This window comes from Papio anubis, chromosome 12, assembly GCF_008728515.1.
Source record: "Papio anubis isolate 15944 chromosome 12, Panubis1.0, whole genome shotgun sequence".
Lineage (NCBI taxonomy): Eukaryota > Metazoa > Chordata > Mammalia > Primates > Cercopithecidae > Papio > Papio anubis.
This window is the reverse complement of record NC_044987.1, coordinates 115,672,334-115,694,657: the sequence shown is the minus strand read 5'-3', so window position 1 is coordinate 115,694,657 and position 22,324 is coordinate 115,672,334. Positions and strand designations below refer to the sequence as shown.

Sequence of the window (22,324 nt, the reverse complement as noted above, 5' to 3'; positions counted from 1 at the left end):
TCCTGGGTTCAAGTGATTCGCCTGTCTCAGCTTCCTGGGTAGCTGGAACTACAAGTGCACACCACCATGCCCGGCTAATTTTTGTATTTTTAGTAAAGACGGGGTTTCACCATGCTGGCCAGGCTGGCCTTGAACTCCTGACCTTAAGTGGTCCACCTGCCTCGGCCTCCCAAAGTGCTGGAATTACAGGTGTGAGCCACTGCGCCCAGCCTGATTCTACCTCTTGAAGAGAGGAGTGGTAAAGAATTTGTGGCCATATTTAATCTACTGTAGGCCCGAAGGCCTCCATAAATGATCTGAGCAGCTCACTCTGCCCTGGGAAGGCCCATATCTGACATGCCACCACCTTCCTCTCTTAAAACAGCACTATAAAGAGCTTGGTGTTCATTTTGCAGATCACTTTACGGGTATCAATCAGTTAGGAATGGCAAATGGCATTTGGCTCAGCGGTCGATTGCATTTTTGAAGATAGCCACTAATATATCTCCCGTCCCACACGCTATTCTAACAATGTGACATTGACAAGCCTCCACAGAGAGATGAGATCCTATATTCCCTCCCCTTGAAACTGGATGGACCTTCACAATAGCCTTGACCGATGGAAAGGGGCAGAAGTGATGCCATGTGACTTCAGAGACTAGATCATAAAGGGAAATACAGCTTTCACCCTCTCAGTACACTTGTTCTTGGAACCTAGCCACCATGTTATGAGGAAGGTCAAGCCACGTGGAGGTGCCCTGTGTGGGTGTTCCCACCAACAGCCCTAGTTAGGCTCTCAGCCCTCAGCCCTCAGCCAGCATCAGCTGCCAGACATGTGAGTGAATGAGCATTCAGATGATTCCAGCCCCAGTGTGAGTCTTCCAGCAGAGGCCCTGGATGTCATGGAGCAGAGAAGCCATCCCCATTGTGTCCTATCTGAGTTCTTGACCCACAGAAGCCAGGAGAGAGCATCACAATTATTGCTTTTTTAAGCCACTAGGATTAGGATAATTTGTTATGTGGCAGTAGATAATTAGTAAAAGCTGCCGGTAACAGACAAGAAAAAACAGTGGGCTTAAGCAGACTTACAGTTTATTTCTCTTTCTCATTGAAGTCTAGAGGTAGGCAACCCAAGGGATGACATGGAAACTTGCATGGTGTCATCAAAAGCCCAGGATCTTTTACCTTGTTGCTCTGCTATCTTCAGCACGTGGCTACAATTTTCAAGGTCACTTCCTGCTCCAAGATAGCTGCTGGCATTCCAGCTATCACATACGCATCCCAGGCTGAATGAAGGCTGAAGCAGAGAGGACAAAAATGGCCTTCACCAATACTGCTTCTATTCAAGGGGCATTCTTGGAGATCCCTTCCAGCACCTTCTGTTTATATCTAATATCCTATAATTCAGCCACACAGTCATACCATATATGCCAGGGAGGCTGGAAATATTGCCTTTTAGCTGGGCACATTGCCATCTGCAGCAAAACTGGGGTCCTGTCATTGGGGAAGGGAGGACAATGGATAGTGGGCAGTGGGCAGTTGTTGGCTATGGTGTTAGAGCAGAATGGTGGAAAAAGGGTCTTTCTCATGGCAAGGAGCTGGAACCAGCATGCTGGCCTCCCTACCCGCTGGAGCCTTTTTATTTATTTATTTATTTTTTTGAGACAGAGTCTCAGGTGGAGTGTAGTGGCACAATTTTAGCTCACTGCAACCTCTGCCTTTTGGGTTCAAGCGATTCTCCTGCCTCAGCCTCCTGAGTAGCTGTCACAGGTCCCTGCCACCATGCCCAGCTAATTTTTGTATTTTTTGTAGAGACAGGGAGGTCTCACCATGTTGGCCAGGCTGGTCTTGAACTGCTGACCTCAAATGATCTGCCTGCCCCAGCCTCCCAAAATGCTGGAATTACAGGCATGAGTCACTGTGCCCGGCCATCCACTGTAGCCTTCTTGAATGTTTGGGCACCATAGAGTTTTCCACCTAATTTGCTTCTGAATGAGGAATTGATTTCACTCCCAAAGAAGAGAGGCTGTCGGTTAACACACAGGGAGAGCTCTGGTCTTTCACTCCACTCTCCCCACAGAGCCAGCAGGTAGCTGGACTTTTGCTAAATATCCTAAAATGCAGCCTTGACTGTATCACGTCCCTGCCCATCCCCCTTCCATGGTTGCAGATTGCCCAGTTTGCTCCAGTGTACGGACAAATTCTAGAGTTTGGCGTGGAAGCTACAGCAAAGCCTTCCATGCTTTCTTGCTTCTATCTCCTCATCACACCTCAGCTCATGCCCGGCAGCCAGGCCTTTGTCTGGGCAGCATCCGCTGTCTAAGACACTGCCTGCCCTGTCTTTGTTTAGGGAAATCTACCCATTCTCCGCACCCTTCCAGGGTCACCACTAGCTGTTATGCCACCTTTGCGTGAATGGGAAAAGGGTCCCCTTTCTCCAAGTGGATGTAGCTCCATGCCAGAGTTTGGGGAGTGGCCTGTAGGCTGGATTCCATGCACGCTTGCCCCTTAGCCCACTGCCCTTGCACAGTGAACACCCTTTACTGCTGCACATGTGACAATGCCATGTCTAGGAGTCTTTCAGAGCTCCATCAGGGAGTCAGGACCTTCCTTTTCCCTGATGTTTTCTCTGCCTTTGGATTCCATGCCAGCCTGCCCTGTTTTGGGGCTGTCCTTTCCAGCTTTGTGTCCTTCAACCTGCTTCGTGCCCTTTCCCCCAGATTGATAATGTCAGTAGTTGCTGGGGGGCACCGAACTCCAGTCACGGACCATAGCTCTTTCTCCCCACTTTGGGGACAAGCCACCACTCTCTTAGCCCTCAGCATGCCCAGCAACAGAATGGAATCCCCCACTGAGCTGCAAGAAGGGCCACCTTGACAATGCCTTAGCAGTGACCCAGGCCCAGATACCAGATTCAGGGGAGCCAGGTGCTCAGAACGACTCACACTTGAGTCTCAGGGGCCCCAGGCTAGGCAGGGGAGGTTTCCTCTCCTCCACTTACTTTGTTCCTGGGAACACTGAAGCCCATCTCTGAGTCCCTTCCCAGAACCCCTCATCATGCCCTGAACCACGGAGGCCCATAATGCTTGCAGCGGTGGCCTCGGACCCAAGACCCAGGAATGCACAGGCCTTCCATTCCATACCTTTATTTAATCTGCATCTTCTCAGCCTCCTCCCTTCTCCACTACCCTTGAGAGGGTGTGGAAGCCTTCGTTGAAAGGGAAGGAACTCCTCTCTCCTCCCTGGCGGAGGGTCAGTGTCCCCTGGGCCAGGACTCATTGATGGGAGAAGCAAGGGCCTGCATGGTGGAGCAAGGACATCATCCAAGAGGCTGCGGGCGAGGCCGGGCCCCTTGGATGCCCTCTAGGTCTGGGCCCCACGGATCATCAGGAAAGTGAAGAGCAGATAAGTCCCGGAGGGCAAGGAGAGGGCGTCCCTGGGTGTGTGTGACTGATGGAGGCAGACATGGACTTTGGGAGGCAGGAGCAGAGGCCAGGGGATGTGGGGACCAGGTGAGGCCCTGAGAAGGAACCCCAGGTTGTACGGGTAGCTGAATGTGGGAGGAGGGTGCGGTGGACACCAGGCGAAACAGTACAGGTGCATGGGGCAAGGCTGTACTCCAAGAACCAGGCTCCCAGTGGAGGAACAGCACTGCTAGGTCCAATCAGTGACTGGCCCTGAGCAGTGGGCGAAAGGGCAGGCAAGGAGGGGCCTATCAGGGGAGGATGAGAATGTTGGGTGAGTAGCAGGGCCAAGGCCATGGTGCCACCACAGCCAGCTCTTCAGCCCCAGGGAAGCCAACCTGGCTGGGCATGGCCCCAACCCGCCAATTTGTGCTTCTGCGTCGCTGGGAAGCTCCCAGCATGGCCTCAGCCCCGGCAGGGAAGTGTCCACAGGCAGCCTCTGCTGCAGGCAACAGCTGGCCGCAGGACTCCTTCTCCATCCCAGCCTTTCTGGAAGCTTCTTCTCCTGCCCTTTGTGAGAGGCCTCCAGGCCAGATCATTGGCCATCTTGGGGGGTGAAGCCATGCTGGGGGCGATTCTTAGGCTCCACTTAGGTGGCCTCCGTTTCCTCCAAAATGACCACGGGTCACTGCATTTTAGTCTGTTTGAGGACCCCCACCCCCACCCTCACCCCTGCCCCTTGTGTGTGGCTGGTCTGTTTTCCCGCCTGTTTTGGACGACGATCACCGGGGCATCTAAGCCCATGGTGGGATGGTGGGGAGGGGGCTACTCTGGGGGCTGTGGGGGTCTCAGAGCGCACCCTGCCCATCCCCCTGGCAGCCGCTGTCTCCGTGGACAATGAGCACCGGGAAGTAGAGGGCGTCCTCATAGCAGGGCGGGCTCTCGAGGGGTTCTGTGTCCTCTCCACGGCGCCCCAGGGGCCCCCCGCTCAGGCTGCGGAAGACCCCTGGCGTGGCCCGGCCCCCAGCGCCCAGTGAGAGGCGGCTGCGGCTGAAGGGCAGACGGGGCCCGCTGGGCCGGGCGGGGGGCAGCGAGTTGCTGCTGACGGAGCGACGGCAGCGCTGGCAGCCTCTGAGGTAGGCGCCCGAGCCCGCGCCCATGACCACGGCCTCCGAGTAGCTGGGCACCAACTGCCGGTTGGAGCAGATGTGCCACTCGAGCTCAGTGAAGTCCACTGTGGCCACGCGGGACAGCGGGGGCCCGCTGGGCACGGCCCCGGGCGGGGGCGAGCTGGCGCCGAAGAGCTTCTCCACCTGGTAGTGCACGTGGGCCGTTCCATAGGCGGCCACGACGCGCAGGGGCCACGACAGCGTGGCCGCCGACACAAGCCAGAAGACCCAGGCGCGCGCGTACCAGGGCGGGCTGCGGGGGTCGGCGAAGACCATGAGCGACTCGCGGAAGTCCACGTCCTTCAGGTGCATGCCCTCGCGCGCCTCCAGGTAGTCGTCCAGGCCCTCGTTGGCGCTGAAGAAGCGCGCCCGCTGCGTGAGGTACGAGGCCTCGGCCTCCGCGCTGCCGAAGCTGAAGCACTTGGTGAAGCGCAGCCGCGTGGCCGCGTGCTCCGCCAGCCCCACCAGCTCCTTGGAGACGTCGCGGACGCCGTGAGCCGAGTAGTCAAACTCGCCGCGGGCCGTGCGGCTGTCGGCGCGCTCATGGTACACCTGCGTGGTGGTGTAGGCGTCGCCGTTGCGGTAGCGTGTGATCTGGCGGGTGCGCCGCACGTAGTGGTAGCTGGTGGCCTTCCACCAGACGCACGGCGGCGCCTGCTGCAGCCGGCGGATCAGCGCCAGCACCGTGTGGGCGTCGGTGCGTGGCGCCTGGCAGGACCGCACGTGACAGTGCCAGCACTCGGCCAAGTAGAGGAGGTAGAGCAGGGAGACGAAGGCCAGCGGGATGTACAGGTAGCCATCGGAGCAGGGGCTGGCCGGGTAGGTGGGTGGTGGGCCACCGGCTCCCCGGGCCAAGGCAGCCTCGGGCCCCAGGACCAGCCGAGGCACTGTGGCCAGGCGACACCAGGCCACCACGGCCCCGCAGGCGTGGATGAGCAGCGTGAGGAGCAGGCACTTCCAGTGCGACTCGCGGCACAGGGAGCTTCCCAGGGACTGTTTCAGGGGCCGTTGCTGCAGGTGGGCAGAGAAAGGGAAGTCTGTGTCAGGTGGGGCCATCAGTGGGGCCTGCCACTTTGCTTAACCCAGCTGAGGGAGGTGATTCCGTGAGCCCCATTTTACAGAGGAGGAAACTGAGGCTCAGAGGGATGAGTAGCTTGCTCCAGGCTTCACATTTCCAGCTCACTCACAGTGGCGCTGCAGATTCAAACCCAGGACTCGCTGCCCCAAATCCATCCTCCACTGTGCCCTGCTAGCACTGGGTCAGCTGTACACAGGACACAGCAGGCCCGCCTCTGCCAGAAGGGGTGGATCCTTGGACTGGCTATTGGCTACTGGCTATTGAGAAAATGAGTTCTAGCCCTTGCTCTGCCCTGATTTGCTGTGTGGACTTGGCTATATCTTTGCCCTCTCTGGGCCTTGATTCTTGGTCCTGTTGGTCTGGGAAGCAGGGGGAAGGGGTCCGAGGTGTAAACAGCATGGGCTTTGGAGTTTCACTGCCCAGGAGCCAGTGCTGGCTCCAGCACTTACTGTATGACTTGGGCACGTCCCTCATCCTCTCTGGACCTTAATTTCCTCATCTGTAAACTGAGTCTGTTGTGAGGATTCAACAAGATCATACGTGTGAAGATCTGAGCACAGTGTCTGGCCATGGGAATAAATATGGTCACCATTACCCTGAGACTCCCTCTGGTCCCTTGTTCCACAGGGACTTAGAAGACTCAGCAGAGGCTTTTGAGTCAACGGGAGCATCTAGAACGGGGGAGGTGCGAGTCTTGGGGTGGGGAGCAGATGGAGGGCCATCCTCCACTCATCTGTGCTGAGCAAGGGGGCGGGACACAGCTGCTGGGCAGCAGGGGCCACTCCCTGGCTCAGAGGGCTTGCCACATCCTCCCTGGCAGGGCTGCCAGCCTAGCTACCTCACCCCCAGGTGCCCATGGAGAGAGAAGCAGGTAGGTATACAGTGGGGAGAGCAGAAGGGTTAAAAGGGGTGGAAAAGGTAGAAATAACAAAAGAGGGGTTAAGGGGTCACCTCTCCTACCCCAGACCTACCAGGCCTCTAGAGGCCCAAGAGGAGAGGAACCATCCCCCAGCCCAGCCCAGATATAGCCTGGCCCCGTCACACAGCACAGGAGCACAGCGCCACCTGACCTGCAAAGCCTGTCAGGTACACACACACTTGTCCACGCCCCTCCAACACATGCTCATCACAGACCCACCTACCATGGAGGGCCACACTGCCTGTCACCAGGAAACTCCAGACCCTCACCTGTCCCCAGAGCACAGACTCCCACAACCATAGCATGGTACACACACATAGCACACACACACGCACCACAGACCCATCCACCACAGGACACACACATGCACATACACGTTCCACATGCAGTGAAGCCCAGAGACATACCTGACCTTCACCTGACCACAGTGCACATCTCCCCACCCTCAATGCAACCTGACACCTTGGCTTCTCAGACCCCACAGGGAGAGACCCACCCACAACGGGACTCGCTCACATGCACACACCTAGACCACTGAGTGACAACCCGAGCCAGGCACCCACTCACCCCTCACCTGACTACAGGGTACACACACCCCCAATTCACACACCCACACAACACACACACACAAGCAGGCTACATTCACCCAAATGCACACACAGCTCCACTCACCACCCTATCACCCCACACATCACTCGGGGCCCTAGGTCCTGCAGACCTTACTGGCTAGGGCTGAGGAGGGGCCATCTGGGGTCCCAGTCAGCAGAATGGGCCCTCAATCCTCACCTCGAGGACAAGGAGAAGGGGTACCCAGGCGCCTCCCTTCCTCTTCCCCTCCTCCCCTCTAGGCTCTGCGACTGCTGCTGCATTGCAGGCACTGCCCGGACACCTCGTGAGCGGCCCGGCCGGGCTGGGGACCTGACCCCGTGGCCCTGGCGGTGGAAGCAGCATCCCCCACTGGGCTGCGGCACTGGGACGCGTGGGGGCCAGGCGCTGACGTCACAGGACGGGCAAGGCTGGATGGGGGGCGCCGGGGGCGGAAGTCGCCCCCCAGATTGCTGTCCAGCCGCCCCACCCCTACCCCCAACGCGGGCCCCTGGACCCCTGGCAGGGCGGCAGGTGACCCCAATGACGTCATTGGCCGTAGGGGCTCTGGGACTTCCCTCCTCAGCCCCTCTCTTGGGGTCGCCTTCTGCACTGGTCCCTTTCACGCCGCCCCAGGCCCGGCTCCGGCCCCCCAGCGCCGGTACCTCTTCCCGCAGCGGCTCGCCGTCCGGGATGAGCGCGGGCACCTCCCCGCCGTCGCCAGCGCCGTCCTCGGGCATGGTGTCCTGGCTGCTTGGGCGGCCCCAGCCCGGGCACCGGGCATGATAGGGCGGAGCACGGAGGGCTGCGGCGCGGCCCCCAGGGGCGTCCGCTCGGCTCAGTGGCCGCCGAGGGAGTGCGCGGAGCTCGAGCCTGAGCGCAGCGGCAGCGGCGGCGGCGGCGGCGGCGTTGGCGGCCCGGGTGCCCGGCGCCCCGCCCTCCGCTGACCCCGCCCCCGCGGCACCGGCGGCGCCGCCGGCAGCGCCTGGCACGGCAGGCGCTCCGCCCGCCCCCAAGAAGCCCCCGCTGGGCGGCTGGACCCCTGGATTCTCCTCCGGCCGCGCTCGCGCTCGCGACCTTGAGCTGGTCTAACCCTCTGGCGCCTGAGCTTCCCGGGCTGTAAAATGAGGAAGGAGAATCTCCAAGGTGGGTGGGCGCTCGCGGGGTCCCATCTCTAAGGAGTAGGCCCAGAGTTAAGCCCACCCAGATCCCATCCCTGAAGCCTCACTTGGAGAAGAGGGTAGTTACAGCTGAGAAAAGCGTGATGAGTTTCACTGGCTGGGCAGGGGTGCTGGACTCAGCTTAGGACAGGTAGGCTGGGGCAAGGACACCAGGGACCCTAGGCTGTGTGACCTTGGGCCAGCATGCTCCGCTCCCAACCTCAGTTTTCCCATCTGAGAAATTGGGATAGAGGCCGGACTGAGTGGCTCATGCCTGTAATCCCAGCACTTTGGGAGACCGAGGTGGGAGGATCACTGAAGCCCAGGAATTCCAGCAGCCTTGGAAACATGGCGAAACCCTGCCTATACAAAAAATTTTAAAATGAGCTGGGCATGATGGTGTGGTGCGCACCTGTATTCCCAGCTACTCGGGAGGCTAAGACAAGAGGATCAATTGAGTCTGGGAGTTAGAGGCTGCAGTAAGCTGTGTTTGCACCACTGTGCTCCAGCCTGTGTGACAAAGTGAGACCCTGTGAAGAAGAAGAAGACAGAGAGAGAGAGAAAAGAAAGAGAAGGAAGGAAGGAAGGAAGGAAGGAAGGAAGGAAAGAAAGAAAGAAAGAAAGAAAGAAGGAAAGAAAGAAAGAACAGACAGACATAGAAAGGTTTTGGATTCAGTTTACAAGCATCTCTCATGCCCTGTGCTTCAGCCTGTGTGACAAAGTAAGACCCTGTCTTGAAGAAGAAGAAGAAGGAGGAGGAGGAGGAGGAAGAAGAAGAAGGTGGCGGTGGCAGAGGAGGAGGAGAGGAGTAGGAGGAGAAGGAGGAGAGGAGGAGGAGGAGGAGAAAGAGGAGGAGGAGAGGAGGGAGAAAGAAGGAAGGAAGGAAGGAAAGAAGGAAGGAAGGAAGGAAGAAAATACATAGAAAGGCTTTGGATTCAGTTCACAAGCATCCATCGTGCCCTGCAGGGACATGGGAACTGGCTTGTATTAGATGACCCCTCCCAGGTACACTTGGCCACAGTGCTACTTCCTGGCCCTCCAGGGCCTCAGATCTTCACATCTGTGCCTGGGTCTGGCTTTGCTCGAAAACTAGACAATCTGGGCAGAAAATAAGCTGCAATACTGGTGGGTTAATTCATTTTGTATGTGTGTGTGTTCAGGCAAAGAGCAACTCAAAGACCATTCAATTAAACATCCTTACCCACTTAAAGATTAGGTAACTGAGATGTAGACAGAGGAAAGGACTGGTCCAGGGTTTTATCTATTTATTATATATTTGTTGGACACAGATGTTTACTGGGTGTCTTCTATATGCAAGTATTGTGCTTGGCACTGGGAAGGCAAGGGTGGAAGTGGAGAATGACAACAGGGCCTGTCCTCATGGAACTTACATGCAGGGCAAATTGGGTGCACCCAGAGGGGGCCTAGAACCCAGCCTATGACCTCCACCCCTGACCAGGTCAGGTCTCTGTTCCCTTTGTCTCTCTGAGAGGCACAAGCTGAACTGACTCTTAAAGATAACTAGGCTTATGGACAAGTGGATATGAGGGGGAAGGGCATCCGAGGTAGAGGGGACCTCTGGGCAATCAGACCACGTGGGCTGAGTTTGGGGAGCAGGAAGGTCATCTGGTGTAAGTGGACACCTGGTAGCTAATTAGAGAGGTCGTCCTCTCTAGAAAGTGGTGGCTGAAGGTCTGTGAGAGGGAGGCTCCTGAAGACTGTCTCCATGGGGGTGGAAGTGATCAGAACCTGGGTGGAGAGAAAGGAACCTCTGGGACTACAAGTGAGGATTGGGGGCCTCACTTCGAGAAGACCACAGGCCCGGCGATGACTCAGGAGTTTCGGCTGCAGCTTCAGGACGCAGATCAGCACACCTCTGCCCCTAGATCTGCTGGACTACGGGAGAGTCTATGGGACAGGCCCTGGGCAGGATCCTGCCCCATCTATACCACCCAATCTCTGGGACTTCGGATCCTCTGGGCCCCAGTTTTGCAGTATGCGTGTATGTGTGCGTGCGGCCACGCGCTCGCTAGGAGCGTGTGGTTCGAGACCCCAAATCTTCCCATCCGCAGGCCCCCGGGAGTCTACAGGATGGCAGCAGAGGCGGGAGGGCATTTTCAGCACCGGACGACGGACAGCACCCGCGCGGAGAAGAGGAGTGGGAGGCGGGAGGAGGAGTCAGCATCCTGGGGCTTGATTGGCCGCTCAGTCACTGACAGTGGCGGCCTCCCACCACCACCTCCGGGGCTGCTGGGGCTCCGTTCCAAGACTGGGTGAAGTGTAGGTGACGGGGGAGGAAAACAAGCCCAGAGAGGGAGGAACAGGCGCCCCGAAGGCCAGAGCTTGGTTGGCGCTCGACCGCCCCATTCCCTCCTGGAGTACGTCCCACCAAGGAAGCTTCGTTCATGACTCCGGCCGCAGGCCTCCTCTAGTCTCCCTGGTGCAGTCGTGGCAGGTTGCGTCAAGTGCCTCACCGCGCAGGCGCGCGAATAATTCTCGCCCACCTTCTTCCTTAACTCTTCTATTGGCTGTTCCCACTGTGAACTGGCAAGCCAGTGATCCAATCCTAGGCACCACAAGTTGCTCCTCCTGTCCCTCACCCGGATGTTGCCTTCTGCCGAATCCGCTCAGGCTAGAGCCAGTCAGTGGCCAATTGGGAGAGGGGTCGGGCGAGCCGGCGACGCCGAAGAGCCAATGGCAGGCGCGGGGGATGACGCCGCGGACATGGTGGCCGAGACCGGCGGGGTGGGGGACGTGTCGCGCGGTCGGGTGGCCTCGGTCTGTACTTTGGGCGCGGAGCAGCTGCCTTATTAGTATTCGTACCCACGAGGCGGCGCAGCGGGCCCTCGGGGAGAGAGAGCGTCGCGGCCATGGCTTATCACTCGGGCTACGGAGCCCACGGTGCGTGGGGCGCTGGCGGGGCGCGGCGCGGCGCGGCGCGGCCGGCGGGGGGAGAGTCGGCGGCGCGGCCCGCTCACCCCGAGGGAGATAGCGACTGGGACCGCTGCCCAGGGCGGGGGTGTCACTCGGGTTCCTGCCCCTCGCAACACTGCAACGCGTCCCGGACTTCGCTCTCTCGGCCCAGTCGTGAGACCGGGCGGTGGTAGCACAGCTGGGAGTCCCATGGCGGAGTCGGGGAAAAACGGGGTCCGCCTCCAGAAACTCCTTTCACTCTTGTGAGCCTGGTGAGGTCCCTGAGCACTGTCCAGGGCCTCCGGGTAGCCAGCTGTCGCCTCTCCCCGGTTTGTTCACACAAGGATGCCCTCCCAGTTAACTGCCCTCCCAGTTATCTGCAACTTCTACTCACTATGGCTCAGTTCAGAGGTCACTTCCAACGAGAGGCCTTCAGAAACCCCAAGTGGGCAACCACTTCTAGGCGCTGCCTCAGCTCTTCCTTTGCCTACATGTAGCAACGGATTTCTCGCAAAGGATCCCTCATCAAAGTTTTTTCTCAGTTAGCTCCCCCTCACCCAGCTTGGGGTCTCCTCACTGATCGGTGCCTGCAGGACCCGTTCAGGGCTGTCCAGCCAGGGAAGGGGCGGTGGCTTGGGCTCATGCTTGGTATTTCTGTCATCTACTCTGATACCTCCAAACCCACAGGCTCCAAGCACAGGGCCCGGGCAGCCCCGGATCCCCCTCCCCTCTTCGATGACACAAGCGGTGGTTATTCCAGCCAGCCCGGGGGATATCCAGCCCCAGGAGCAGATGTGGCCTTCAGTGTCAACCACTTGCTTGGGGACCCAATGGCCAATGTGGCTATGGCCTATGGCAGCTCCATCGCATCCCATGGGAAGGACCTGGTGCACAAGGAGGTGTGGCCTGCCCCCAGGGCATGGGTGGCAGAATTTTTGGCGAGGGCTGGGACATCATGGGATTCCACCCGATTCCTCACAGTGTCCTCAGGGATGGAGAACACGGAGGGGCATTCTTGAGGCCTGGGGTGCGGCTTGCCCACAGCCTCCTTTCTCCCCTCCCAGCTGCACCGTTTTGTGTCTGTGAACAAACTCAAGTATTTTTTTGCTGTGGACACAGCCTACGTGGCCAAGAAGCTAGGGCTGCTGGTCTTCCCCTACACACACCAGGTGAGCTTCCTATCAAGGGAGCTGGTGGGCCTTCCTCATTGTGCCGGAGTCTGGCGCCCAGACCTCAACCCCCTTCTCTCCTCTTTTCTCTTCTTCCCCTCCTGATGTGGCCACTGCTGCCACTGCCAGAACTGGGAAGTGCAGTACAGTCGCGATGTTCCTCTGCCCCCTCGGCAAGACCTCAACGCCCCTGACCTCTATATCCCCAGTGAGTCTCCGACGTGGGCTGGGGAACGTGGTGGGGTAGGGTCGGGGGCGGACTTGTGTCTTGAGGGATGAATGGGAAGAGAGGCTCAGCTACTGAGTCAGCATCTGTTCTTGGTGCTTTGTGTATGTATGGCAGTTGCAAGACACCAGGCAGGCAGTGCAGGGTTACCAGTAAGGAGCTTCCTAAATGTGCCTTCAGTGTCCCCAGGACACCCTTTTGAGACCTTCCTGTCTCTTGATTTGGACTATATCCCTCCCCAGCCTGGAGCTCTGGGTTTAGACCTGGCTTTGCAGATTCCAGCTGTGGGACTTTAGGCTGGTTATTTGTACTTTTCAGTAAAACAGGACCAATATAGTCCCTACCCCAAAGGACTGTTGGAGAGATTCAGCAAGGTGATGTTTGCTCAGCACCTCACCTGGCACACAGGAAGGACGTAGGAAACATTAGCTGTTACCATCGTTATTACTTGTCCTCCAAGGCGTGCTGTTATCCCTTCTTCCAAGAAGCCTTTCCTGAGCCCCTGAGTAAGTGGTGGCTCCCCTCTGGGTTCCCACAACTGCCTGTCCACATGGCATTTTTCAGGCTGCTCACATGTGCAGCTGACTCTATCCTGTTGGCTGCATAGGGCCAGGCCCATCATGGACACCCAGGGTGAGTGAGTAAGTGCAGTGACCAGCCCACAGATGAGCTTCCAGTGAGGGCAGCCAGTGGGACTGAGGGCAGGCAGCCAGCCTAGGTGTGCTGGGCAGCACAGGGGTTCCTCCATCCTTCACCCCGTGTGCCCATCGTAGCCACCGTGTAAGGCTGGAACTGGCATCCCCATTTTACTTGTTGAAGCCAAGCTTCAGAGGAGCTTCAGTATTTTTGAGGCCTTAAGAGTTGACGGGCGGTACAGCTGATTTCCTGACTCCAGAACTCCAGACACTCCCTGCTGGTGGTCATGTCAGTGCTTTTTTTTTTTCCTTTTGAGACAGGGTCTCACTCTGTCACCCAGTCTGGAGTACAGTGGTGTGATCTTGGCTCGCTGCAACCTCTGCCTCTCACGCTCAGGCAGTGATCCTCCTGCCTCAGTCTCCTGAGTAGCTGGGACTGCAGGCTACAGGCGCCCGCCACCATGCCCAGCTAATTTTTGTATTTTTAGTAGAGACAGGGTTTTGCTATGTTGCCCAGGCTGGTCTTGAACTCCTGGGCCCAAGTGATCTGCCTGCCTTGTCCTCCCCAAGTGCTGGGATTACAGGCATGAGCAACAGCACCCTGCCAGTTCTAGTGCTTTAAGCGAGGCAGAAGACAGAGTTAAAACTGCTGCTAATGCCCAGCTCCCACTGGCTCTGAGCTTTTATGAACACTACCCAAAGTTAAACTTGGAGTTCCCTGCATTGTTGGGCAGCCAGAGCCCTACCAGTGCCGAGACTCAGAATTGCTGACTGAGGTGAGGTCATCTCCATGGCCCCAGACTCTAGGGAGAGAATGGGTGTCCACTGAACCTGCATTCTGGTCTTGCCAGAAACCAGTTTGGTCCCTGTCTAGGCAGAACAATGGCCTTGGCCCATGATACGGTTTCTGAGATGCAGCAGAAAACTGATGAGCTTCCCAGCACAGAGGTAGGAAAGGTGGCTTGTGGTCCTGGAAGAAGGGTCAGGTGGCATTTACACAGTGGGAGAGGGCTGATTGGAGACAGGCATCCCAGGCAGGGCATTTGGGAGCAGAATGTGGAGGTCAGGCCATGCTGGGCTATGCAGAGAAGGAAGTATGGGGCGTGTCAGTGACCCCAAATGCCTAGGAAGGCAGCTCTGATTGAGGAAGCCAAGCTGATGGCATCTCTCTGGCACTTGGCAGCGATGGCCTTCATTACTTACGTGCTCCTGGCTGGGATGGCACTGGGCATTCAGAAAAGGTCAGTGCCAAACCCCTCCCTTACCCTCCCCTTCCTGTGAGCTCTTCTCCCAACCTCCCTAGGGCATATGTGGTGGTTCCCAGCTCACCCTCTGTTGCCCCAGTCTCTCATCCTCACTCCTGCCTCAGGATGCCTGGCTCTGAGCCGCCCCTGCTTTGGCACAGGTTCTCCCCGGAGGTGCTGGGCCTGTGTGCAAGCACGGCGCTGGTGTGGGTGGTGATGGAGGTGCTAGCCCTGCTCCTGGGCCTCTACCTGGCCACCGTGCGCAGTGACCTGAGCACCTTCCACCTGCTGGCCTACAGTGGCTACAAATACGTGGGGTGAGCACCTGTGGGCCAGAGGGGTGGCCTTGGGTCTGGGCCTGCATAGCTGTAGCCTCGAACTGTGACCCTGGACATGTCTTGGCCCCCAGTGACCTCGAGCACTGCTCTGTTAAGAGGGAGGAGCTGTCTCCAGCAGTCTCCTGAGGACCTGGGTGCCATGCAGAGGTTGGGGAGGTGTTGAGAATCACTCTGCCAGAGTCTTGGGGAGAGAAGGGGATCTCAGATCCAGGTCCTGGGGCTGAGTCCTGAGCCTTCCATATCCCTTTGGGGTCTGGGTCCCTGTGGGGACAGATTGAGAGTAAAAGGGGCTGTGGGACGTGGGGTCTAGCTGGGCTCTGGGCATTGGGGGTAGGGCCAATCTCAGGCCTAGACCCCTGGGGGTCACCAACCCTTTCCTCCTCCCACCCCCAGAATGATCCTCAGTGTGCTTACGGGGCTGCTGTTTGGCAGCGATGGCTACTACGTGGCGCTGGCCTGGACCTCATCGGCGCTCATGTACTTCATTGTGAGTCTGGTGTGCCCCCCATTCCCCTGCCTTCACTTGAGGGCACACCTCCCCCTCCTGGCCAGCCTTCAGCTCTCCTTCCTTCCAGGTGCGCTCTTTTCGGACAGCAGCCCTGGGCCCTGACAGCATGGGGGGCCCCGTCCCCCGGCAGCGTCTCCAGCTCTACCTGACTCTGGGAGCTGCAGCCTTCCAGCCCCTCATCATATACTGGCTGACTTTCCACCTGGTCCGGTGACCCCCTGGCCCCAGATGGCACTGAGTTTTTCATTCATTGAAGATTTGATTTCCTTGACTTTGTCTGACCTTTGTTCCTGGGGCCTGATGGGGAGCTATGGATACCTCTGGGCCTCTCCATTGCCCAGGGGACTGGGCTTGGAGCTCTCTAGGAAGAAGGTGGGCCCAGGGAGGGCTTCATGACTTTGGTGGCCTTGATACTGCCTTGTAAGGGTTTCAGCAGCCTCAGCTGGGAAAGAGAAGATGGAAGGAGGCTGCTGAGGGGAACTGGAAGGCCTCTGATCCCTCTGGGGGGCTCCAGCAGGGTCTGTGGGCTAGTGGGGTAAGACAAGCCAGGCTGGGGATTCAGCTTAGGGCTGCCCCCTATACAGTCCCTGTAATTGGCCCCCATCTCCTCTTCAAGCTTTCCAGGAGCAGAACCGGGGCCCACATATTTGCAGTAGTTTATTCATATTTTGTCACAAATGGCCGGGGAGGGGGTGCCGGACTCCTCCAGGCGACATAGAAAATAGGTCCAAGAGACAAGGTGGGCTGAGGTTGGGGCAGATGGAGACAGGGCTGGAGAAAGAGCCTGGGGGAGAGGGGAGGGCAGACTAGGGGTGGGGCTGCCCCCCTGCTGAGCCTGCTCATTCCCGGTGCGGGTACCCCCCCACCTGCAGGGGGAGCCTCAGGGTGGGGGTGGAGGGGGGTGGCCCAGAATTTCCAGGGTCAAGCTCTGCCCCTTGGCAGGGCCCAAGTTTCCCCCGAAATGGACAAGGCCGGAGGTCCTGCCCTTTCCAGGACTGACTGCCATGCCCACAGGCTGGCAGAGGAGCCCCTGCCCCTGTTTAGAGCTCTGCCCAGCCGCTCTAGTCCAAGGGGGAGGGCTCTGAAGGTGGGGGGGTCCCCGCAGCAGCAGTTTGGGGGTTGGAGAGGCTGGGGGCACCAGTGCCCCCTCCCTCCCCAGGGCTGAGGCCTCTGCGGCCAAGGGGCAGGGCTGGGGGTGCACAGGCGTCCGGTCCGTTCTGGGCTCACTCCCTGGCCGGCTTCCCCCTTAGAAACTCACCAACGTATAAACCATACTGTGGGAAGATGAGCCAGTGAGCCTAGCCCTGCACACACACAGCCACCCAGCTACCCACCTGGCCACACCCTGGGCTGCCCTCAGTCCTCAAGGGCAAAGGGCATTGGAAGTGTGATGCTGGGGCATCCCTTCCCTGAGTTCTGACTGCTGTGGGCAAGGCCTCACCTGTACAGGTAATAGAAGAAGGAGAGCAGGTAGAAGGCAAGTTTGCACCAGGACTCCTTCTGGCAGTAGTTGAGAATGTCAGCATTCATGATGGAGACCGCATCATACATGACCTCAGAGCCATCTGCAGGACGGTGGAAGTACCTGGGGCAGACAGGGGCTTGAGTGTCTGCCATCAAGGCTCCCACCCCCATCCTGTCCCTGTTCCCCATCTCAGCCTTCCCAAGGCAGCTGCTCCCCTCACCTCCAGAGGTGGTAGAAGAGGAGGGGGATGTTGAGGCCCAGGGTCACCCACTCTGCTGCACACAGAAACATCAGACAGAAGAGGCCGTGGATGGAGTATTCTGGGACCACCAGCTGGGGGAGTGAGGGTGAGAGGTCAGCGGCCTGGTGCTATGACAGACCCAGGCTTCAAGGGCACAGAGAGGAGCTGGGGTTTGGAAGGTGCCCACCCACCGTGACCTCTGGAGATTAAAAGGCCTCTGGCTTCCCACTCCCTCCCAAGTAGCAGAGTGGATCAAACAGGCCCAAAGCGGGGGACGGCCTGGTTCTGGGCCACAGACAGTGGGGACAGCGCTGGGCTAGGAGCCTCCTGCCCCCAGCCCTGACACTGACCTTCCTCAGGAGGCAGCAGATGCGTTCGATGTTTTTTAAACGCTCGCGCTGTTGGGGGAAGCAAAAGGCCGCGATGGGGGAGGCGGAGAAGCAGATACTGGAGCAGCTCCCACTGCCCCGCATGTGGCCGCCAGGGGGCGCCAAAGCGGTCTCTGCGGCACTGTCGGCGCGGCCGGGAAGCAGCCGCGCCGTCCCCATGGCGACCGTCACCATGGAGGGGCCTTCACCCGCGTCTCCAAGGCAACAGCCCAGAGCCTGGCAACCGCCGCCCCGCCAGGAGGAACTCAGCCCTGAGCACGCGCCAGGTGTTTGCTGGGGGCGGAGACAGAGAGGAAGGGGGCATGGCCGTAGGCCCCCCACCCCACCCCCGTCTTCCCGTCTCCCACCCCCAGCCCACGACGGATGGAAAGACGGACAGACACACCTCAGCACAGCACATGTATCACTTACTGCCCGCGCAGGGTTCCCCTGGTCGATGGGGTTCTTGAAGTCGGTCCGCAGCTCATCAAAGGCTATGATCTGGGGGAGGGGCGTGTGCCCGTCAGGGTTGGGGCAGCAGTTTATGACCTTCCCCCCAAGTCCTTCTGTGGGATAGGAGTTTACTGAAGAGGACCGGCCAGGTGGAGCTTGTTGCAAAGGTGGAGAAACCGAGGCCCAGGGAGGGGCAGGGCCTGGTTCAAGTCATCACAACAGTCCAGAAGGGAACCCTAGCGTCTGGATGCCCAGTTCAGGCCCATGTCCACTACACCTCCTTCCGAAACATCCCAAGACATGGCCTCGTGTCTGCCCTACCAGGTCTCAGGCCCTGTGCTGAGCACTGGGGCTCCAGAGGCCTGGGATGCAGCCTCTGCTCGGGAGGAACCCACGCCCAGAGGGATGATCACTCTACGTTCCAGGTGATCAGGGTTTAGGGTACAGGACCTGGAGTGGGTGCTTAACCCTGTGTGGAGGGTGAGGGAGTTCAGGCTCGACTCGGAGTAGGTGTTGGTGAGCAAATGGGGGAAATGCAGTTCAACCAGAAGGTGCAATGGCAGAGGGGTGAAAGGTCAGGAGACATTCAGGAGGCTGCGGGTTTCATGGGGCTGGCATGACAGCGCGGCGAGCAGGAAGAAAAGAGGGAGTGGTGGAAGAGGAGCTGGAGAGTTCAGCAGAGCCAGACATGGACAACCTGTGAGGCTGGAGCAGGAGGTTGGACTCTAACACAAAAACATTGTGGGGAGGCATGGAAGAGTACACAGCAGCAGAGTGGGGTGGTCAGGCCCATGTCTTAGGATTGGTCCATGTCTCAGGATTGGTGGGGCAGGAAATCCGAGCTCACTGACAGTCACAGCTGAGATCTAAGTGGTGCTCCTGCTGGCAGGTATGTGGATTAATTCATTTAATGCTTACAACCTAATGATTTAGGTACTAGTTTTATTTTCATGTCTATTTTGCAGATGAGGAAGCTGAGACAGGTTAAGTGGCTTGTCCAGGGTCACACAGCTGGTTAGTGGATTCTAACCCAGTGTGACTCCAGAGTTAAAATTCCTAACCACTGTGTCATACTCAGGTCAGACCAGCAAGGGGACAGTTTGGAGGGTTAGGGGCAGGGCTGATGGCGGTCTGAGTGAGGAGAGTTGTAGTGGAGACGGAAGGCGTGTATGCGATTCTACAGCTCTTTAGGAGCCAGACTCCAGAGGGTTCAAAGGGCCGAGAAGTGAAGGCAGAAGTCTAAGGTGTCTTCAGGTGTTAGGGTGTCTGGCAGACGGCAGTGTCCTCACAGGTGGAAACTCTCCAGGGGAGCAAGTGTTTGAGGGGATGATGGGATGGGCCTGGGAGGAGCTGACAGGTGACTTGGGGGAAATGGGCTGGCAGAGGAGCCTGCTGGGATCCCCTCCCATCAGCTCCAGCCCTAGGATGAGGCAGCAGGCCCACCACCCCCAGGCATCCCAGAACCCAGACGGCTCAGAGAGAAAGAACATGGGCTTCCTGGAGGGAGCTGGGGCCATCTGGATCACCCCCCCACCCAGTTCCTCATTGACTGGGCAGCCGCCGCTTGGCACGCACAGCAACAGGGTCCACAGGGAGCAGAAGGGTGCCGTCTGTGCCCCAGAGCTGGCATCACCAGCAGGCGGCAGGCGTCGTGCCTCCCACCCCCCAGGCTGCCTGGTGCTGACTCAGCCCCCCGGAACAAACAATCCCCCACGGTGACAGCTGACACGCATCACTCACCACCAGTGTTGCCTAGGAACCACTGGGGCCTGGGCTGAGGGTCTGGAGTGGGATCTGGGGTCCTGCCCTGTTAAGAGTCTAGTTCTTAGCAGCTGTGGACTGAGGACCACACCTCCTATCCCCTACCACCCAGCAGGCCGCACTAGGCACTCTGATGTGCACAGGTCCACTTCGCCAGTGAGGAACCAGACTCAGGACAAATGACTAGATAAGATCATCCAGTTAAATGGCTGAGTGGACACAGTACCTCACATAGGTGCTCAATCAATATCTGTTGAATGAACAAAGACATTTCTTCAAAGCTTGGGCCTTTCCTCCCAGCCTGGGCACTCCACAAGGGCAAAGTCTGGTTTTATTCATCCTTGACCCCCTCAAAGCCACCCAGAGCCTGATCTTTGGGAAGCATCAATGCAGGTGTGGTGGATGGAAAACTGCTGAGCATCCCCTGAGGACAGGGACCCCACAGGGCCTGTGGGAAGGCCCTGGGTGGGGAAGGCCCCAAAAAGGGGCATCCTGAATTCCAGAAGCCCTTCTCCTAGGAGCTGGTCAGCTCTGCATTCCCCAGCCTGTGGCCTCCAGCTCCCTTCAGCCCTTAGAACCCTAGCCCTCCTGCCCCTACCTCACAGAAATAAAAATAGAGTAACTCGGGGTGGGGGGGAAAGACAAAGCAACCAAGACCCAGGGAGACAGCAGAGCCAGGCCAGGGAGTGACAGGGCTGGAGCTGGAGTGTGTGCTGAGGTGCCTGTGGGGGCTCGCTCCTCACACAGTATAGGTTCAGTCAGTCTATGGAATCCCGATGGCAAAGAGCAAGGTGGCAGGGGATGGCAAAGGGAGCGCAGGGGGAACCATGGAGCAGGCAGCAGGTCCCAGGAAGAGAAAGGAGAGAGGAAGTGGGGAGCCCGGGGAAAGAAGCAGGTGAGGCACTAGGAGGAAGGAGGGAAGGGTTATGGGAAATGGGATTGAGGGAGGGGTAAGAGGACCCCCGAAAGGGAATGACAATCAGGGAGGTGTGCGCGGGAGGTGTGGGCAGAGAATGCTGAGCTGAGCCGACCAGGGCCAAGCTGGGCAGGCTGTTACAGAGACAGGCACGGGGTTTGGGTGGGGGTGGGGAGGGAGGGCAGTAAAGTGGGGCCAGGGGCCCCCAACAACCAGCTGGAGGCTGATTGATAGTTTTGTAGTGAGGGGAAGGGAGCCAGGCAGAGGAGGCCCTGGAGGAGAGGGGCTGGGAGGGGAGGAGAAGGGAGCCTGGGGGAAGCGATGGGTCGGAAGTAGGATGAGGAATGGACATTTTGAAGAACCAGGTGTGAGGCTAGGCCAGGGTGAGGGACAGGCCAAGGGGTATGTGAGACAAAGGGGAAGGGGGGCAGGAAGAGGAGGGAAGCTGAAAAATGGAGAGGAAACCTGAGGGGCTGGGAAGCTCCCAACAGGAGGGGTAGGGAAACCCAAGGTGAGCCGGTGGTGGGGGCTAGGTCTCTGGGGGCTGATGAGAGCCAAGTGCTGTTTGGTCAGGGAGGGGGCTGGGAAGGCAAAGGGTTAATGGGCTATGAGATCTGTGGGTCCTGTAAACAGATGCAGTTGCCATAGCAACCGGCTCCATCAATCTGGCTGGAAAAACCCACAAAGGGGGGGGGGGGAGAGACAGGACAAACGGCCCGCCGGGCTAATGGAGGGGGGGGGTGGGGGGGGGGGGGGGGCGGGGGAGGGGCGGGGGGCCGGGGGGGGGGGGGGGGGCGGCGGGATGGTGGGGGGGGGGCGGGGGACGTAGAAGAAGGTAAAGGAGCAAAAATTCCAGAATTCCACCCCCCACCTCACGGGCTGCATGGGGCAGAGGACGGGGGCAGAGGAGGGGGTCAGGGACCGACTGACATACAGACAGGCGGGGGCGGCGAAGGAAGGGGGGCCCTGGGAAGAAAGCCGACCATTGGGGGTGTTAATGGGGGCGAAGCCGACAAGCCGACTGCTAGGGGATAGCAAGTTTCCCCGGGGCTCTGAGACCACCCGCCCTGGGTCCCTCCAGCTCTGTGTGGCCCCTGCCCCCCACCCCGCCCCCAGCCCCAGCCCGGCCTTACGTGCCAGATGACAAAGAAGATGAGGGAGGCGCACAGCACCAGGGTGAGCATGTAGCAGAACGCGGCGAAGGTGAACGCCATGGCCCCCGCGCCGGGCGGCGGCCCGGGGGGCGCCAGCGCGGGGCCCGGGCGCAAGGGGACGCCCCCCCGGCCCGCGCTTAGGGCCGGCCGGGCATGGCCCGTGGGGCTCGGGGGAGGTGGGCGATGCGGCCGGGGCCGGGACCGCGGGGCCGTGGGGGGCGCGGGGCGCGGGCCGGTGGGCTCGGGGGGCGCGTCCGTTGCTGGCTGCCCGGGCCGCGATCGCTCATCCTGCGATCCCTCGCCCGCGGCTCCCTCGCTCTCCAGCCCGCGAAGCCGGCGGGGCGGAGCCGGGGGCGGGGCCGCCGCGCGAGCGGCCTCGGGCGGGGCTGGGTCTCCGCGCGCCCCTCGTCTGCCCGCCCGGCTCGGGCGCCACCCCCAGCCCCGACGAGCCCGCGGCCGTCCCCCTCGGCACCCCGCACCCCTAGGCACTCCAGCCACCGGCACAGCCGCACTCGGCCCCCTCGGGCGGGCGCGCAGGGCAGAGGCTGAAGTGCGAGGCACTTGTCACTGTCGGAGGCGGCAGAAGCACCTGGCTGGGACACACAGCGAAGCGAGGACATGGGCTGAATGGGGGCAGCG

At 59.4% G+C, this 22,324-nt stretch overlaps 3 protein-coding genes across 5 annotated transcripts; 1 reads left to right on the top strand and 2 right to left on the bottom strand.

Moving 5' to 3' along the window:
* Positions 1-1,054: 1,054 nt before the first annotated feature.
* TMEM151A (transmembrane protein 151A) lies at positions 1,055-8,012 on the bottom strand. 2 transcript variants are annotated; one of them, XR_001894697.1, is made up of 3 exons: positions 7,800-8,012; positions 3,123-5,563; positions 1,055-1,276 (listed from the first exon to the last, which is right to left on the bottom strand). XR_001894697.1 is itself a non-coding variant. In XM_003909523.2 (2 exons), the coding sequence occupies exons 1-2, from the start codon at positions 7,872-7,874 to the stop codon at positions 4,232-4,234; spliced, it is 1,407 nt and encodes a 468-aa protein (XP_003909572.1). In that variant the 5' UTR covers positions 7,875-8,012; the 3' UTR covers positions 3,110-4,231. The 2 variants fall into 2 exon arrangements, 1 of the variants encoding a protein (XP_003909572.1); XM_003909523.2 differs by lacking the exon at positions 1,055-1,276 and having other exon boundaries at positions 3,110-5,563.
* Positions 8,013-10,984: 2,972 nt separating this feature from the next.
* On the top strand, positions 10,985-15,598 carry YIF1A (Yip1 interacting factor homolog A, membrane trafficking protein). Of its 2 annotated transcripts, XM_003909529.2 has the most exons (8): positions 10,985-11,195; positions 11,895-12,106; positions 12,272-12,376; positions 12,506-12,584; positions 14,421-14,478; positions 14,643-14,798; positions 15,213-15,306; positions 15,395-15,598. In XM_003909529.2, the coding sequence occupies exons 1-8, from the start codon at positions 11,165-11,167 to the stop codon at positions 15,539-15,541; spliced, it is 882 nt and encodes a 293-aa protein (XP_003909578.1). In that variant the 5' UTR covers positions 10,985-11,164; the 3' UTR covers positions 15,542-15,598. The 2 variants fall into 2 exon arrangements, with proteins under 2 accessions (XP_003909578.1, XP_021781208.1); XM_021925516.1 differs by lacking the exon at positions 14,643-14,798.
* A 368-nt stretch (positions 15,599-15,966) lies between these two features.
* Positions 15,967-22,023, bottom strand: CNIH2 (cornichon family AMPA receptor auxiliary protein 2). The gene is made up of 6 exons (XM_003909530.3): positions 21,665-22,023; positions 17,834-17,902; positions 17,384-17,431; positions 17,013-17,125; positions 16,769-16,912; positions 15,967-16,601 (listed from the first exon to the last, which is right to left on the bottom strand). Exons 1-6 carry the CDS (start codon positions 21,743-21,745, stop codon positions 16,574-16,576), a joined length of 483 nt encoding a protein of 160 aa, XP_003909579.1. The 5' UTR covers positions 21,746-22,023; the 3' UTR covers positions 15,967-16,573.
* Between the last annotated feature and the right edge of the window lie 301 nt (positions 22,024-22,324).

Bases quoted from the DNA above. Each gene is read 5' to 3' on its own strand.
- TMEM151A (XM_003909523.2), bottom strand. From the start codon at position 7,874: ATGCCCGAGGACGGCGCTGGCGACGGCGGGGAGGTGCCCGCGCTCATC. The intron at 5,564-7,799 runs GTACCGGCGCTG...GCCCACCTGCAG, and splicing joins GCGAGCCGCTGCGGGAAGAG to CAACGGCCCCTGAAACAGTC.
- YIF1A (XM_003909529.2), top strand. From the start codon at position 11,165: ATGGCTTATCACTCGGGCTACGGAGCCCACG. The intron at 11,196-11,894 runs GTGCGTGGGGCG...CCAAACCCACAG, and splicing joins CTCGGGCTACGGAGCCCACG to GCTCCAAGCACAGGGCCCGG. The intron at 14,479-14,642 runs GTCAGTGCCAAA...GCTTTGGCACAG, and splicing joins GCACTGGGCATTCAGAAAAG to GTTCTCCCCGGAGGTGCTGG.
- CNIH2 (XM_003909530.3), bottom strand. From the start codon at position 21,745: ATGGCGTTCACCTTCGCCGCGTTCTGCTACATGCTCACCCTGGTGCTG. The intron at 17,903-21,664 runs GTAAGGCCGGGC...CCCCTCCCCCAG, and splicing joins TCTTCTTTGTCATCTGGCAC to ATCATAGCCTTTGATGAGCT. The intron at 17,432-17,833 runs GTAAGTGATACA...TTCCCCCAACAG, and splicing joins AGGGGAACCCTGCGCGGGCA to CGCGAGCGTTTAAAAAACAT.